This window comes from Rhineura floridana, chromosome 13, assembly GCF_030035675.1.
Source record: "Rhineura floridana isolate rRhiFlo1 chromosome 13, rRhiFlo1.hap2, whole genome shotgun sequence".
Classification (NCBI taxonomy): Eukaryota; Metazoa; Chordata; class Lepidosauria; order Squamata; family Rhineuridae; genus Rhineura; species Rhineura floridana.
This window is the reverse complement of record NC_084492.1, coordinates 39,998,151-40,013,394: the sequence shown is the minus strand read 5'-3', so window position 1 is coordinate 40,013,394 and position 15,244 is coordinate 39,998,151. Positions and strand designations below refer to the sequence as shown.

General features: G+C 54.8%; 3 protein-coding genes across 5 annotated transcripts in view; 1 reads left to right on the top strand and 2 right to left on the bottom strand.

Moving 5' to 3' along the window:
- UTP4 (UTP4 small subunit processome component) overlaps positions 1-2,147 on the bottom strand; it is a 14,985-nt gene extending 12,838 nt beyond the window's left edge. The window contains exons 1-2 of the mRNA XM_061594713.1: positions 1,341-2,147; positions 542-733 (exon numbers count right to left, since the gene is read on the bottom strand). Of these exons, the coding sequence (XP_061450697.1) occupies positions 542-733; positions 1,341-1,505 (357 nt within the window). The 5' untranslated portion in view covers positions 1,506-2,147. The remainder of the gene's footprint in view (positions 1-541; positions 734-1,340) is intronic.
- Positions 1,585-3,998, top strand: CHTF8 (chromosome transmission fidelity factor 8). Of its 2 annotated transcripts, XM_061594718.1 has the most exons (4): positions 1,626-1,696; positions 2,154-2,193; positions 2,368-2,488; positions 2,589-3,998. In XM_061594718.1, the coding sequence occupies exons 2-4, from the start codon at positions 2,171-2,173 to the stop codon at positions 2,793-2,795; spliced, it is 351 nt and encodes a 116-aa protein (XP_061450702.1). In that variant the 5' UTR covers positions 1,626-1,696; positions 2,154-2,170; the 3' UTR covers positions 2,796-3,998. The 2 variants fall into 2 exon arrangements, with proteins under 2 accessions (XP_061450701.1, XP_061450702.1); XM_061594717.1 differs by having other exon boundaries at positions 1,585-2,193.
- On the bottom strand, positions 3,198-15,244 carry HAS3 (hyaluronan synthase 3). 2 transcript variants are annotated; one of them, XM_061594715.1, is made up of 4 exons: positions 15,156-15,244; positions 11,693-12,313; positions 9,238-9,339; positions 3,198-8,901 (listed from the first exon to the last, which is right to left on the bottom strand). In XM_061594715.1, exons 2-4 carry the CDS (start codon positions 12,311-12,313, stop codon positions 7,978-7,980), a joined length of 1,647 nt encoding a protein of 548 aa, XP_061450699.1. In that variant the 5' UTR covers positions 15,156-15,244; the 3' UTR covers positions 3,198-7,977. The 2 variants fall into 2 exon arrangements, with proteins under 2 accessions (XP_061450699.1, XP_061450700.1); XM_061594716.1 differs by having other exon boundaries at positions 8,825-8,901; positions 9,224-9,339.

Below are 15,244 nucleotides of genomic sequence, written 5' to 3'. Positions count from 1 at the left end.
TTTCCATACTTCTGACCCATCTTTGCCACTCCCTTCTCAACCCATTCTGATTTGCCTGCATCCTTTAGAAACTGTGTTGCCCAGAACTGGTCACAGTTTACCAGATGAAGTCAGATGAGTACAAAATAAAGTGGAGCTATTTGAAACTATGGTCCTCGTAACACAGCCTAAAACTGCATTCACGTCTTCTACAGCCACGCCACACATGGGACTCACATTCAGTCTGTGCTAGACTACACTTCCAAGACCCTTTTTACGTGTATTATTGCGGTGAGCATTTTTCAAAAACTAAATACAGACCTTTGCATGTGTCCCTAGTATTCCACTCTATCAAGATCATTTCAGAGTGCATCCTCATCTTCTGAGAAGTTGGCTATCACTATCAGTTTTGTATAATCCACACATTTGTTAATTTCATACACACACAGCCTTATCATCCTAACTCAGTGAGTGCTCCCCCCCCCACACACGTGGGTTCTTCTCTTGCTAACGTAGGCTTCATTGCCACATTTTCAAGCTGCACTCCCTGCTATGGACCTACCGCCAACTGAGCACCAGTTGGATCAGCCACCATGCTCCAGATGGGACCCCCAAAGGCATCCAGCGAATATTTGACATTCAGCTTCTCCAAGTCATATTCCACAATGTCCCCATTGAGGCCTGCGCCAAACAGACGGTCTCCCGCTGCCCAGCAGAGAGCCTCTGCAATCCTCGTCTTATGGCCTGCAACGATCTGGAGAAAAGCCAACAGGTAAGGAAGAACTGTGGGACACACACATCCCTGCCAAAAGATAATGCATACACAGATGCTTGCTGGGAGGAAATAGCACAAGGCTGACCAACAGGAGGAGCTTGTGCTGCACTCAGGCAGGACAGCCTTGCAGCTGAGGACCCCATAAACAGAAGCACCCTATGGTTTATTTATTTAATTATCTGATTTATATCTCGCCTTTCCTCCAGGAGCCCAGGGTGGTTCCAGAGGCAAAGCCTGGAAAGACCTGGCAAGCAGCATTACAGAATCCCCAGCAGATGGCTGCATTCCCCAGTGTGAAAAAAAATCTTGGGGCTGGACATGTAGCCCCAGTTCCTAGCCTCAGCAAATGGCCTAAGGGCTCTCCCCTCTCCTTGGGAACTCAGCTGTGGCTGGATTAGTTATGGGGACTTCACAGCGTGCAGAATTAGCTTGTGGAACTCACGGCCACGGGATGTAGAGACACCCACTAGCTTAGGTGCCTTTAAGGGAGGGCCAGGTAACCACATGGAGGCGTCAGATGGAACCTCCCCCCCCGTGCAGGAGCAGTCTACCCCTGAGGGCCAGCTACCGCCCTGCCTTCTGTCACCTTCTCCTGGAAGCTGTTGGCCTGCAGATCGTAGATCTCGAGCGAGCCGTCGAGGCGGCCCACGGCCAGGCGGTGGCAAAAAGGATGGGCGGCGGCGGCCACGCTCCGGATCCCGGCCGGCACGAAGGAGAATAGCCGCGCGCGGTGCACTTCGAACTCGCCCATGGCCACCACGCAGACAGGCAGTCAGTAGCACCCTGGAAAGAGAGGAGCGAGATAGTTCGCTGCCACGTGCGCGCCGCCCCCTCGGCCCGGAAGCGGAAGCGGTGACGGGGAGGAGCGAGGGGCTGGACTTCCGGGGGTTCCGTGCAGGCGGGAGGTCCGATCCGATCCAATACATTCCTCGGCGATTCTGGGTGAGAAAGAGAGAGCGAGAGCGCACAGCAAAAGCGGCGAGCGGGCCCTTGAGCACGTGCAGAGCGCGTCTGCGCTGGGGCGCGGAGTTTCGTGAGCCCCCGCCTGCCGGGCTGGAGAAGGGTGCCTCTGAGCAAGTGCAGAGTTCTAGCCCCTCAAACGAGTCTGGGTTCCTGGGGACATCTGGAGGGGCCAGCCGAGGCCCAATCCCCCGCGCGCCTCCCGGCCTCCGAGGAGCAAGCGGCGGTGGGCTGGGCGCGTCCCCCTGCGAGTGGAGCCAGGGAAGGCGATTCAGCCCGCCGCGCTCTCCCGCAGGTGGCCGTCGGGGGGCGCGCAGCGCAACGCTGGGCAGCTCCTTCCCTGCGCCGCCGCCGAGGAGGGAAGCCGCTTGCGGGAAAGAAGGAGACCCGGACTGGCCGCCTCCTCTCACACACGCCCCCTTGCTCCTTGTTTCTGCAGGGGAGCCGTCGGGGGCGATGGTGCAGCTGGTCGTGGCCCGGTGAGTCTGCCTCGGCTCCTGGCTGCGCAGGAAAGAGCGAGGCGGGCGGGATCCTTTGCTCCGGGGCTGCGGCGCAGGTCCTCGGTTGGGCTGTGCTTGGGTCGCCTCTTTTGTGCGAAGGGCGCGTTTCTTACAGGTTATAACCCCCTCCCGTCGCCGGTCTTTTGCTTGCAGTGCCGGGGCTGGCGGCGGCCTGGCGGAATGGGTGCTGGTGGAGCTCCAAGGCGAGCTGGAATCGCGCTCTGGGGCTGGCCTGGCCGGGCGGCTCCTGGGGGACTTGCATTACACCAAGGAGGTGAGGAGGTGGCCTAGGGGGGCGGGGAGAGGAGGGAATGCCAGGGTCGGTCCCTTTCTCTCTGCAGAGCCAGAAACCTCCTCCACTCTCTCCTCCCCAGGGAGTCCCCGTGCTTATCGTTGGGCATCACATCCTCTACGGGAAGGTGGTGCGGCTGGAGAAGCCCTTCGCCGTCCTGACCAAGCCGGCGGCTGGCGGCGAGTTGAGCTCCGGAGCCCACTTCTGGGTCACTGCCCTCATCAGAAAGAAGCTGCTCTTCAAAACCCGCCCGAAGCCCATCATCACCAACGTGGCCAAGAAGGCGTGAGGGCGCTTCATCCCCTGGGCACTGTGCCCGGTTCCTCTGCCAGAAGGGACAGATCCGGCCCACTTCGGGGGCCTTTTCAGCCCAGAGTTATGCAGCCTGTGGCGAGGACACTCCCAGCCCCTGGGAGGAGGCTATCTCGGAGACCGGGCTTCAGGGACTAACACCAGGATCTCTTGGGGGGGAGAAGGCCAGCACCCATGCCTGGAGTGCCCAAATAAGCGCCTTCTCCCAAGGGGGAGCCCAACAGCTTTACTCAGATGCAAAGACCTGTCAGGATGAGGCCCTAAATTCCTGCATCTCTGGAAGAGACCGGCAAAAGCAAGGACCTCTGGATAATGATGCTAGATTTCATCCCAGGGAGGGAGGCTCCACTCCAGGTTTCTGCTTAGATCCATTCCCGGGAGCTGGTGACCTAATGCAGCCTTCTCCAACCTGGTGCTCTGCAGAGGTGGCTGGCCTACAACTCTAGTCAGCCCCAGCCAGGGCAGGTTGGCAAAGGCCAACTAAAGGGGAACCCCGGCAGGCAGCCATCTCCCACCAACCTTATTCTCCAGCCACAAACTCGCTGTGGGCCCTGCATCTCCCTCAGTCCTTCCTGATTCCATCCTTCAGGGAGCTTAGTACTCTTGGGCTGCTCGCATTGTCTTTTGCCTCCTGAGTGCCAGGCAGGAGCCCAGCTCCTGCTGAATGCTAAAGAGCCTATGGAGAATGAACTGTGGTTAGCTTGCTTGCTATTAAGCATGCAAGTAATGGGAAGCAGAGCTGAACTGGGCTCCTTTCCTCCAGCCACTGGGCACACAACTACCTTCTGATCTGCCTTTTTGCTCCTTCCTTTGAGGGCAGGGGGGGGGAACCCATTTCTTGGTGCTTGCCTTCTCCTCGTTGGCAGACAGGGAGGGAAAACGGGCTGAAATTTCCTGCAGAGATTTGAGCCAGGTAAATCCAATTATTTGCCCCCAAGCTCCTGCGGAGTCTCACCACCACCCCATACCCTCCCTTTTGCAGTCATGCAAAATTGTACTGTCTGCCTTTGTAGAGTGCAAGGGAGGCACTAGTGAGGCCCCAAATAAACCTTTAACCATCTTGTTTACAAGGTATTATTTTTATTGTAACAAACTCATCATAGTAAAAAAAACCCAAACTTCGGATGTTTTTTTTAAAAAATATGAAAATGCAGATAAAAATAAATAAGTTTCCAAATAACTTTAAGCAGTCAACTAGTGTTGTTACCAAAGAGTACAAAAAAATTCTACAAATTTCATTTTAAATAAGAGAAACTTGAAAGGGATCAACGTAGAAAAACGAGGCAGCCTCAGAGCAGGGACGTGATGGGGAATAAAGCCTGACACCGCACCCCCCTTCTGCTCTCGTGCCTGGGACCAGCACAGGCTGCAGAAGACAGCAGTAGCAGGAAGCAGCATTTCTGGACATTCACAATTGGGAAGAACGCACAGCTAAAAGAGGGGCAAGGAGCAGCTTTCTGTCTTTTGCTAGAGTCTGCTTGGACGCAGGCTTGAAGGGCTCTCAGATGCTCATGCACTCTGACCCTGACCAGCCCTGGCCACACAGCAGTCTGATTTGGCAGCCCTTTGCAGGCAAGGCATTGGCCAGTGGGCAGATTACAGAATAAGCACTTGTTGTTTCTCATGGCTTCTCTAGTGTGAGCTGCAAGTTCTCCTAGCTGGCAAAATAGCCAATTCCTTATTGCCAGGGAGTACCATGCACCCCTTTTCCCCAGCGGCCAAAGACATTGCTTAGAACCTTTCCCTTTTTGCAGCTGGTGGGGGCCCTGGGAAACAGCCGGGCAATAAACCCTTAGGTCATAGCTCAGGCACACAGAATTATACTGCAGGTGGAGACCAGCCCTTAGTTCTTCCTCAGCGCCTGTACCACTTTTCTCCATCTCCCAGCCACACACACAGGCCCTTTTCCCAACCCCTCTGACCCATGATATGGGCTGCTGCTTCCCGTGAAGCAACATGACAGCAGAGGCAGGAATTTCAGGTGCAAACTCAGGCGGCCTTCAGGCCTTGCATGGAACAGGCAGAAAGGAAGGAGGGGCAGCGCTGAACTGGAGGGAGAGCTTGGAAGTTGGAATGGGCGCCCCAGTAACAGGTCAAGGTTGATCTTGGCTTGCTTGCTAGCCTGGGAAAGAAATGGGTACAGGCAGATGGGCGTTGGGACAGGCTCCTAAACACCACCAAGGCCCCCAAATTGAGCAGGTGCCCCAGCAGAGACTATGACTTTTGCACAGAAGTCTTGTGGAATCCTGAGAAGATGTTTGGTTTTGTATAGAGCAAGTGTCTAGCCCTCATTGTTGATGGGCCAATTTTGGATTTTGAAAAACCAAAGTCCAGCTCAATAAAAGCATCTGTGCCCACCGCATCCCCCCAAAACCCAAATTGCATACCTTTAGTGAAACATGCGAGTCCTCCAGTTTTGTAACACATATTCCAGTTACAACACTGGACTCTTCTGGTTGCAGAATTATGGATTCCTTAATACAGATTATTTAGCTCCCTTCCTTGGCAAAGGAAAAGGCAGTAGTGGGAACCTGGCCAGAGTATGGCTGCATGCGTATAACCACCCTCTGTTGTTTGGAGGTGAAAGGTGGCAATAAGTACATCTGCTCTAATCAGAATTCACTCTGCTCCTTGCTCACCTACCAGATTCACATGCAATCCTTGCCTGCCTACACCGTCCTGTGGGGTCCAGGGAATGTTGTGAGGCAAAGTCATTGGTGGGACAGCATCATGTGACTACTCTTAAGTCATACATGTGCAGCCCATACATGCCCTCACTGCAAGCACAAACTGAAGGCAACTGGAAGACTCTTACAACGAGCTGGGGTTGAGCATGCCAGTTAGTTTCACATGGAACGCAGATAACAGGCTCCAGGATATCCAGTGCTTCTGAGAAGCAGGAAGGACCCAACTTTGGAGCACTGATAATCCTGAGATTAATTTTTGGAAGCAAACCAAATTATGTCAATTGAACATGCAAATATAGCTATCCTTAGTTTGCATAAACCTAAAGGTACATGCCTTACTTGGTACCTCTGTTATTTAAACTCTTGGCAGAATTTGGAATCCTATTTTTTTCAAGAAGCAAAGTGGAAGCCAAAGCAGCAGAGGAACAAGACAAACTCAGAAAGCAGCCCCACTCGAACACCACTGAGATGTTTTGCAAATATTGCTCACATATTTTCTGTAAGTTTTGCAAGCATGTTTTTTTTTCTTTTAGCAAAAAAACAAAAGAAAGTAGGGAATCCAGAGATTTCTGGGCCTCCACATTCTGCACAACTACAATTACAGAAAATCTGTGCATTTGCCCACGCTGGAAGCAGATAGAAAACTCTGGATTTGCAACAGCGAGTGTCCAAACACTTCATCCCTGCTCTGCCTGGTTAGCTCAACAACAGGCCAGGAAGGGTGAAGGCAGCTTTGTCATAAAAGCAGCAGAGAGTTTGTTGCCACTGTAGCTGGGACAACCCCTGCTTTTGTTCAATACAGGCACTTTCTTGCCAGGGGAGAGATTTGAAGGAGTTTTAAGGGCTGAGTAGAGATGCAGATTGTGAACCAAGAAATGGCTGTTAGATTGGGTGGCAGTGGATTCCCAAAGCAGCACCACTGTCCTCGGTTTCTTTCTCGCCCCTAACCATTTCTCTGAGTTGGAAATGGAGAGTGGCCACGCTGGCATAGCACCAGAAGAGAAGGAAAAGTCTGTAGGAGAAGCACCAGGAGGTTAGGAGGCCCAGGCTGAGCAGGTGCCCAGAGAGAGAGAGAGAGAGAGAGAGAGAGAGAGATGGGCAGGGAGGCAAAGGCCCAATCTGACATCTCTGTTCACAGCATTAATATTATTTTAGCTTGGAAAGAACCTGAACACTTTTTAGCTCCCTTTCCTCATCAGGGCACACTGGCAGCAGGGAAAGAGCCCTGCGCCCACCCAAGCATAACAAAACACTGTCTAGAGAATCCTTCCCCAACCTGGTGCCCTCCAGATATTGATGGGACTCTGATGCCCATCAGCTCCAGCCAGCAAGGTCAATGATCAGGATGACAGGAGCGGTGTTCCAAAACATCTGAAGGGCACCAGCAGTAGGAAGGTTGGTCTACAGCAGAGAGAGGGAAAGGCCATCATCCTCGACTGTTGGCCAGGCTGGCTGGCGCTGATGAGGAATTGGGAGCCCAAGAACGTCTGAGGGCCACAGCAGGTTCCTTCCCCCTGGTCTAGAGAGGAGACGTCTACAACCCAGGGTCGGACTGTTTAGGCAGGTGCAGGGAGCAACAGATGGACATGCCTCAAAAATCCAGAGTGAGCACAAGACATTTGACCCTCCAGATCTGCAATCGGTTTTGTCAAATTTGGGTCAGGCATCGGTGCTGCCGCATCGGGCCAATCTGAGCTTGAGGAACTGTCAAGTATTTTCTTTTTGCAGAAACAGGCAGTTTGCACAACCCTGTCTTGGGCCACCAGGATGTTCCTGCCATGGGTCAAAGGTGGCCTTTCACACTGCCAGCCTCTCCCCCTAGGTAAGCCTCCCCCCAGCTACAGTGGCTGAAGGCAAGGGGCAGCTCTTGGAAGGGACAGGTGCTCTGCCCCCTCACCCTGCCTCTGCAGGGCCTCTGCTTGGAGGGCAGCCCTTGATGTTGGTGGCTTGAGTCCCAGTTACCTATCACATGAAAAGAGAATGACCCTTATGAATTCTCCCTAGGGAAGAGGGAAACCTAAAGGTGGTGCCTCAGCTGGGCCCAGAAGGGCCCCTTCACCAATACGTCTCTGGGAGAAGGTTATTGCTCCCTGTAAACCCCCCCCCCATCAGCCACAAGGACATCTGTATCCTGAACTGGCTACGAAGAAGGACGTCCTTGCCATGTTGGGAAGTGTTGTTTGCATAGCAGTGGAAACTGTCCCAGAAGCTGGCGGTGTTTCTGCAGAGGCAAGATCCAGGAGCCAGCCCAGCAGGATCCACTCTGAGGCTCCAGGACGGAACTCTGGCTTCCTTCCCCAGCTAAGCATTTCAGATTCCTGCGCCGGCCAGCTTGCTTCCTGCATGGATGGTTCTCGGCAGGATCATGTCCCGAGCAGGGCGGGGCCAGCCCTCTCTCAGCCCCACAACAAGGCAGGGGAATGCTGCCGGTCCTTTGCTATTATTGCACCTCCCTCCACCCACCCCCCATCATCACACCTCTGCGAACGCCAGGCTGTACTCTTCCTGTGGCTTGTTGCAGCGCCGAGCCACGATGGCCAGGTAGAGGGCGAGCAGGGCCACCCAGTAGCAGGCATACAGGATGGCTCCTGAGATGAGGAAGGCCAGCTCCGTGTCCGTGAAGAGATCCTGGCAGTAGGCTGTGTAGGCCAGCCCGCCCAACAGCACCGCCACCCAGGCAGAGACCGGGACGAGGCCAATGAAGTTGACCACAATGGTCTTGCGCCCGGAGGTTCCCCAGCCCGACTTGGTGATGGTGGCAATGGCAAACAGCTTGGCTGGCAGGAGGCTGGACATGTACAGCAGGGAGTAGAGCGACATGAAGATCATCTCGGCATTGCCGCGCAGGAAGCAGGCGTAGGTGGCCTTGATGACGCCCACCAGCTGCACCGTCAGCAGGAAGAGGAGGATGTTCCAGACACGGCCGCGGTAGAAGAGCTGGATGACGGTGGCGATGAGGAAGAAGGGGAAGAAGCCGGTCACCACCGACTCGTAGGTCATCCAGAGGTGGTGCTTGTGGAACCAGAGGGCGTTGTAGAGCCACTCCCGGAAGTAGGACTTGCTCCAGCGCGTTTGCTGGTTGAGCCAGCGGAGGTATCTGGTGGGTGTCTCGGTCAGGCACTTGGAGCGGGCCGTGTACTTAGTCCGGTAGCCCAGGCTCAAGATGCGGTTGGTGAGGTGCCGGTCGTCCCCAAAGCTGCACTTGCTGCCCAGGAATGTCTGATTGTACCAGTCCTCCAAGAACTGCTGCAACAAGGAGTTGCGGTACATGCCCAGGGGCCCGCTGATGCACTGGACGCAGCCGAAATAGGACTGGCAGGCCCGCTCCACGTTGAACGCCATCCAGTAGCGCACGCTGCTCAAGAAGGAAATCCACGAGTCGTATTTGTTCAGGATCTGGGGGAAAAGAGGGCAACTCTGCTGAACACATGGGCTCTCCACCCCTGTCCTTCCTATAGGCATGCTGGCTCCTGTCCTAATATTCTCTACTGCAGTTAAGCAAGCAGTCCTAGCATCAAACTGATCCAGGGCTTGCCCCATTTTGGGGTGTGGGGTCCCCCTTTCCTCAGCTATTTTGGATCGCAACTCCCATCAGCCCCAGCGAGCAAAGCTATCTGATACTGGTGCTGATGGGAGAGGAAGGCACCAGCTTGGAAGGCTGCGCAAAGGGGCTTCCCCCCTGCATTCTCTAACCCAGACACTCTGCGCTGTCACACACCATCAGGTCCGCACCTGGACATCTCCGCCAACTCCACCGACGCGAGGGTCTTCCTCCAAGATGCGCAGCATCTCCACCGTACAGGCTGGGTCAAGAACCGTGTCAGAGTCGCACACCTGCCAGGAAACAAAGACGCCCCATCACGACACCCTCCTTCCTCCCTTTAGGAAGGCACATTCACACAAACAGTTGATTCTGTCTGACAAATATTGGACTGCTCACGTGCAGAGAGCAAGAGTATGTATGGATTCCCTTTTCAAGTGGAATGCATGGCCCTCCTCCTGAACAAGTTTGCATGTTGCTGCTGTGGGGGGAGACTGCCCTACACTTTCCCAGAGAGAAAAGGAACATTTGTACTCTGGCGTGCAGAGTGGAGGAGAACGCCTGTAGCTTTCCTGAATGTGATCCTCCCGGGGGGGGGGGTCGGGCAGAAGAGAATGAGGAATGTACTCAAAAGTGCAGGTGCATTTGACTGATTGTATTCAACAAAGTCCTACTCAGAGTAGACCCACTGAAATGAAGGAACCTAAAGTCGTACTGTTCATTAACTTCAATGGGTTTACAATAGGACTAGCATTGCATACCACCCACAAGTATTTTTTATTGTGGTTTAATCTCTGTACATTGGAAGTCGGTTTATATTTAATGTACATTATCTTTAGATTATTCATCACTTTGAGATGATGTCCATTAAGTTTAAATAATGGTGATGATGATGATGAAATATAAGTGTGAGTGCACGACAGAGAAGTGACACAAAGCCTCCTGGGTAGCCTCTTCAAAAGTGCAGGCTTCAGGTAAACACAGACCTAAAGTGGCAGAAAGGAGAATGTCGCAAAGAGCACAGATTAAGAGGACGCATGTCTCCCTTGCCATAAGAGACTCTGAAGGCCACAGGGCTGTGCTGTACGCAGGCAGGTCCCTTCTTTAACCAACACGCAGGCAGAAAGAAGGATCACAGGGCATTCCTACCCCAGGGCGTGTATGGGGAAGGTCCCTAGCTCAGTGGCAGAGCATCTGCCTTGTCTTGCAAAAGGTCCCAAGTTCAGTCCCCGGGATCTCCGGGTCGGGCTGGGACACCTGTAGAGGCACTGCCAGTCAGTGTGGACAATATTGAGGGCAGCTTCCTGTGCTGAGATGGCAGCTGCTACCTGTTTGGCAGCAGTGCAGAAAAGAGAAGGAGACTGGCCCCAGCTGGAGAATCCTGCACTGCTGGGAGGCACTGAGGGAAAGCACAGAAGCAAATCCCAAAATGAGAGCCGCGATCTGGGCCTATCCTGAATCTTCCTTGTCCCTTGCACAGGGAGCCGAGAGATGGTCGGCGCAGACTGCAGAAAGAGGTGAAAGAACGGACTGAGACACTTCCACCTGCAGGTCCTGCTTCGAGTGCTCCGCTAAGTTAAAAGCCCCCTGCAAATGGAGAAGCAGAGCGTCTGTGAAGGACGAGGTGCAATCTCTCTCCATCATCCTCCAGTCTTCTATTTGCTAGGAAGTCCCCCAGGATGGTTGGACGGCACACGAGGTGATCATGTCACTGAAGTGGTCTGGGGTCTGGTCAGTGCCTGGATGAGAGATGGTTTGAGAACCACCATGGGTTCCATAATGGGAGGAAGGTGGGATGCAAATGTAAAGAATGTTTTTTTATGGGGAGGAGCATTCAAAACAGGACCCCAACCTGTGGTTTGCCAGCAGGGGAGAAGCCTCTGCACTTGGAACACAGAAAGCTGCTTTGGTACATCTGGCTCAATATTTGTCCACTCTGACTAACAGCAGCTTCCCAGGGTTTCAGACGGGACATTCCCAGCTCCACATGGAGATGCCAGGGATTGAACCCGGGACCTTCTGCATGCAGAGCAGGTACAATGCCACTGACTTGTGACTCTTCCTTTAAAAAAAAAAAAAGCAAGATTCCAGTCCTCATGATTCTCATTAACGGGCTTAAGAACTTAGGAAGTTGCCTGAAACCAAGATGGTCCATCCAGCTGAGTATGCCTGGCAGGAGGTCTGCAGGGCTTCAGACAGGGAGTCCTTGCCTCCCAGCCCTACCAGAGATGCTGCCAGGGAGTGAGCCTGGAACCTCCTGCATGCAACGCAGAGGCTCTGCTGCTGAGCTAAGAGGAGGGGATGCAACCTGCTTCTGCCTGTCCTGGCTCTGAGATGAAGCCCAGAAAGAGCCCCTAGTGCCCCTGCTTCCCTCTCAAGTTCAGAGCACCTCTGTACCAGGGTGTGTGGAGAGTTGCCCATAGGGCTGTGTGTATTGTGAGGGCCAAGGACCCCCAACCCTCTCTCCCCAAATCATTTTGCATGTATTTCCCTGCTGTTTGCAAGGTGCTGTATGCCTTTTTTCTCTTCATGCTTTTTGAGAAGGGCTGTGCTGCAGGATGCAGGTGACCAGGAAGACGCTACAGGAGGAGGCGGTTCAAGGGGCTGGCAGGGGCTCAGAGCAGGACTCTGCCCCCAAGCACCCACCTGCACGTAGTCAACGGAGTCTCCAAGGGCACGGAAGGCCGTGTACATCACCTCGCGCTTCCCTCCCCACTTCTGCATGATGCAGGTGTGGGTGCTGTGCTGGACAAGGCTCTGGATGTGCCGCATGGCGTTGCGCTGACCACTATCCGTCTCGCCCTTTGCCTGGGCATGGAAGTTGCTCTTCCAGACGAAGGAGCCTGTCTGGTCGGAGCCCATCACCTCATTGAAGATGTCCAGCATGTACGCATCGTCCTCCCCATTGCCATCCACCACCATCACGACCTTGAGATTGGGGAAGGAGATGCGCTGGACGGAGCGCAGGCATTTGCGCAGGTAGTCGGGGTCCTCCTGGTAGGCAGCGATGCACAGGGCCACCGAGGCCTTCAGCTTCAGGGGGCGGCCCTCCAGGCGCATCTGCCGGTGCTCCAGGAAGGCAAAGAGGCTCTGGATGAAGAGGTGGAGGCCCAGGATGGCACCATAGAGCCCAAAGGAGAGGTAGTGCTTCTCGGTGTGGATGAACTGGTAGCCTGTGACGTAGGCAGCAAGTATGCCCCCCAGCACCACCACAGCAAAGAGGCTGGTCCCAAAAACACGCAGGGCTGTGGAGAGGCTCACTGGCATCTGCAGAGGAGAGGGAGGAGAAGTCAGGTCAGACTCAGGTGGCAGCAGCAGCAAGAACTCTCACTAGGTCTTTTACGGTGTGTGTGTGGAAAACTTGTGTCCTGCCAGAGGCTGTATCATTATGTTATTACATTTATATCCCATCTTCCCTCCATGGAGCTCAAGGTAGCATGCATGCTCCCCTCACTCAATTTTATTTTCACAACAACCCTGTGAGGTAGGTTAGGCTGAGAAGACAGTGACTGGCCTAAAGTCACTTAGCGAGCTTCATGTCTGAGTGGAGATTTGAACCCTGTTCACCGATTCTAGTCCAGCACTCTAACCAATATACCACTCTGGCTCTCAGGTTGTTGGACTCCAAGTCCCATCAGCCCCAGCTAGCATGGCCAGTGGTCAGAGATGAGGGGAGTTAGGAGTCTTAACAACGTCTAGAGGTTTCCCCACACCTGCTTTTCAGAGCATTTAAAAGCTGCGCTGGGATGCTGGGAAGTTGCTGGTGTACCACTCAGAGGAATGTAAGAAAAAACTGGGCTATACTTAATTATTTACTTACTTGCAAACTTATAAACTGCACTTTCATCTAAAATGTCAGTATGCAAACTAAAACATGCAGTAAAAGCAAATTAAAGTGCCAAACATATCACTAAGAGCTGGCTGGCAAAGAATCTCAGGTTTGAAAGGCCTGTCTGAATAAGATTTTTGGAAGATATTGAAAACCGAGCGGGGTTTATTCCTGCCACACTTCTATTGGCAAGGAATTCCACAGGGCAGGGTCAGCCACACAAAAAGCTCAGACCCTGGTAAAGACCAGCCAAACGTCAGGGGTGTGTGGGACCACCAACAGGCCCCCCCTCCATGCAAAGCCAATGCTCTACCACTGGGCTACTGCCCTCTCCCTCAGCTGCTATGGCCAGCAGTCAGGGGTAATCTGATTGACTGTATTTTTACCTGATGTTTAATTGGGATCCCAGGGCAGTTTACAGCTGGCACACTAAAAATAGCAACAAACAATCCTGGAACAACACTTCAAACCTTATAATTTAATCAAACAATATTATTGCAGGAAGCCAACAGCACTATTTTCAGATGGTCTCACTCAGGCATTTCCAGTTTTCCCCAAACGGAAAGGCCAGGGTGATGGCAGCTGTAGCCCAACATCTGGAAGGGCACAGCTTAATGCATCTGCAGGGGGGTAACTTGTGGCCCTCTGGATGCTGTTGGACTCAGACTCCCATCACCCCCGACCATTGGCCATGCTGGCTGGGGCTGATGGGAGATGGAGATCCGCCACATTTGGAGGGCACCCAGTTGGGGAAGGCTGCCTTAGAGCGCCGCCTGGATCAGGCCAGAGGCCCACCTAGTCCAGCATCCTGTTCTCAGAGGGACAGGCAGACGCCATAAGCAAGCAGGCCCTGCGTGCAAGAGCGCTCTCCCCTCTGGCGGGTTCCCAGCAACCGGTACTCAGAAGCAGGCTGCCTCCCACTGCAAAGGCAGAGCATAGCCATCCTGACTAGTAGCCATGGAGAGCCTTCTTCTCCATGAATTTGCCTAACCCTCTTCTAAATCCATCCAAGTTGGTGGCCATCACTGCCTCCCCACGTGGGAGCCAATGCCAGAGTTTAACTCTGTGCTGTGTAAAAAGCCCTTTGTTCTGCAACTCTCCGCATTCCGCTCCTTCGGATGTGCACGAGTTCGATCTACTGTTAGGAGAGGAAGACAAACTTTCCTCTAGCCACTGTCTCCAGGCCAGGCGTCATTTTATACTATCAGGTCGCCTCTGGCGCTCCTTTTCTCTGCACTAAAAAGCCCCGAATGGGGCCCCCTTTCCTCCTCTTGGGGGAGTCGCTCCATTCCCTGGATCATGTCGCTCGCCCTTCTGAGCCATGTCCTGCTCCACAACATCCTCTTCGAGGTGAGACGACCAGGACTGAGCGCCGTGTTCCAAATGTGGCCTCGCCAGGCGCTTCCCAGAGGAGCCCGGGAAAGGCTCTTTCCCAGCTCGGCTCCGGAGCTCCGTCTCCAGGAAGGGCTTTGCGGATCGAGTCCCAGAGCCTCCTGCAGGTCCTTGCAGAGCGCGGCTTCCCACGAGGCAGGACGGCCGTCGGCGCCAAAGCCGGCGCCGGGCGGGCACATGCCCAGGCGGCCTCTGGCACGGGGGCTCACCCCCAGAGCTCCCTGCCTCCTCCCATCCTGAACTCCGAGGCATCCTCCTTAGTCCCCGTCGCCTCAGCCCGCTCTTGGCTGCTGCATCCTGGGCAGAGAGAGAACGAGAAGCGGCACGTTCGCAGCACCTTCCGCGCTAGGAGCGGTCGACGGGGCGCCCTCCAAATCCGCCCTCTTTGCGCCGGGGCAGGAGCTGAGCCCAGGCAGGTAGGCAGGCAGGCAGGCGGCTCCCTGCAGCCCAGCGGGGGAGGAAGACACACACACACCTGCGCAAAGCCCCCCCCCCCCCGCAGAGGACGCTTCAGGGTTCGGCCGGGTGGACGGCGTCTCTCTGGGCGCAGCGGGGAGAGAGCCGTTCTCAGACCTGTGCCTGCTCTTCGGCCCCGCAGACGGCACGCCCGACGAGGCGGCTGGAAGCGCTGGAGAAGCTCCCTGGAGCCGGTAACTGGCGCATCCCCCCCCCGCCCATCCAGGCCCAGCCTGAAGCGCTGGGACCTCCGTTCGGATAACACTTCTCTCCCCCCCCCCCGCCGGCTCGACTCGGTTCGGCTGCGGAGCGAGCCTACCGCGGAGCACGTGCAGAGCGTTTCTCCCCCACAAGGGCAAGGGGCCTCAACCTGGACGGTGCGCCCCCCCCCCTAAAATCAGCACCCCACCCCTGCCCGGCAGGCCGACTCACCGTGCCGCGGCTTCCACCCCGGCCCTCCCGCCTGCTCAGCCTGGTGCTGCGCTTTTAAGGCGGAGGAGGCAGCCGGCGCCGAGCCCAGC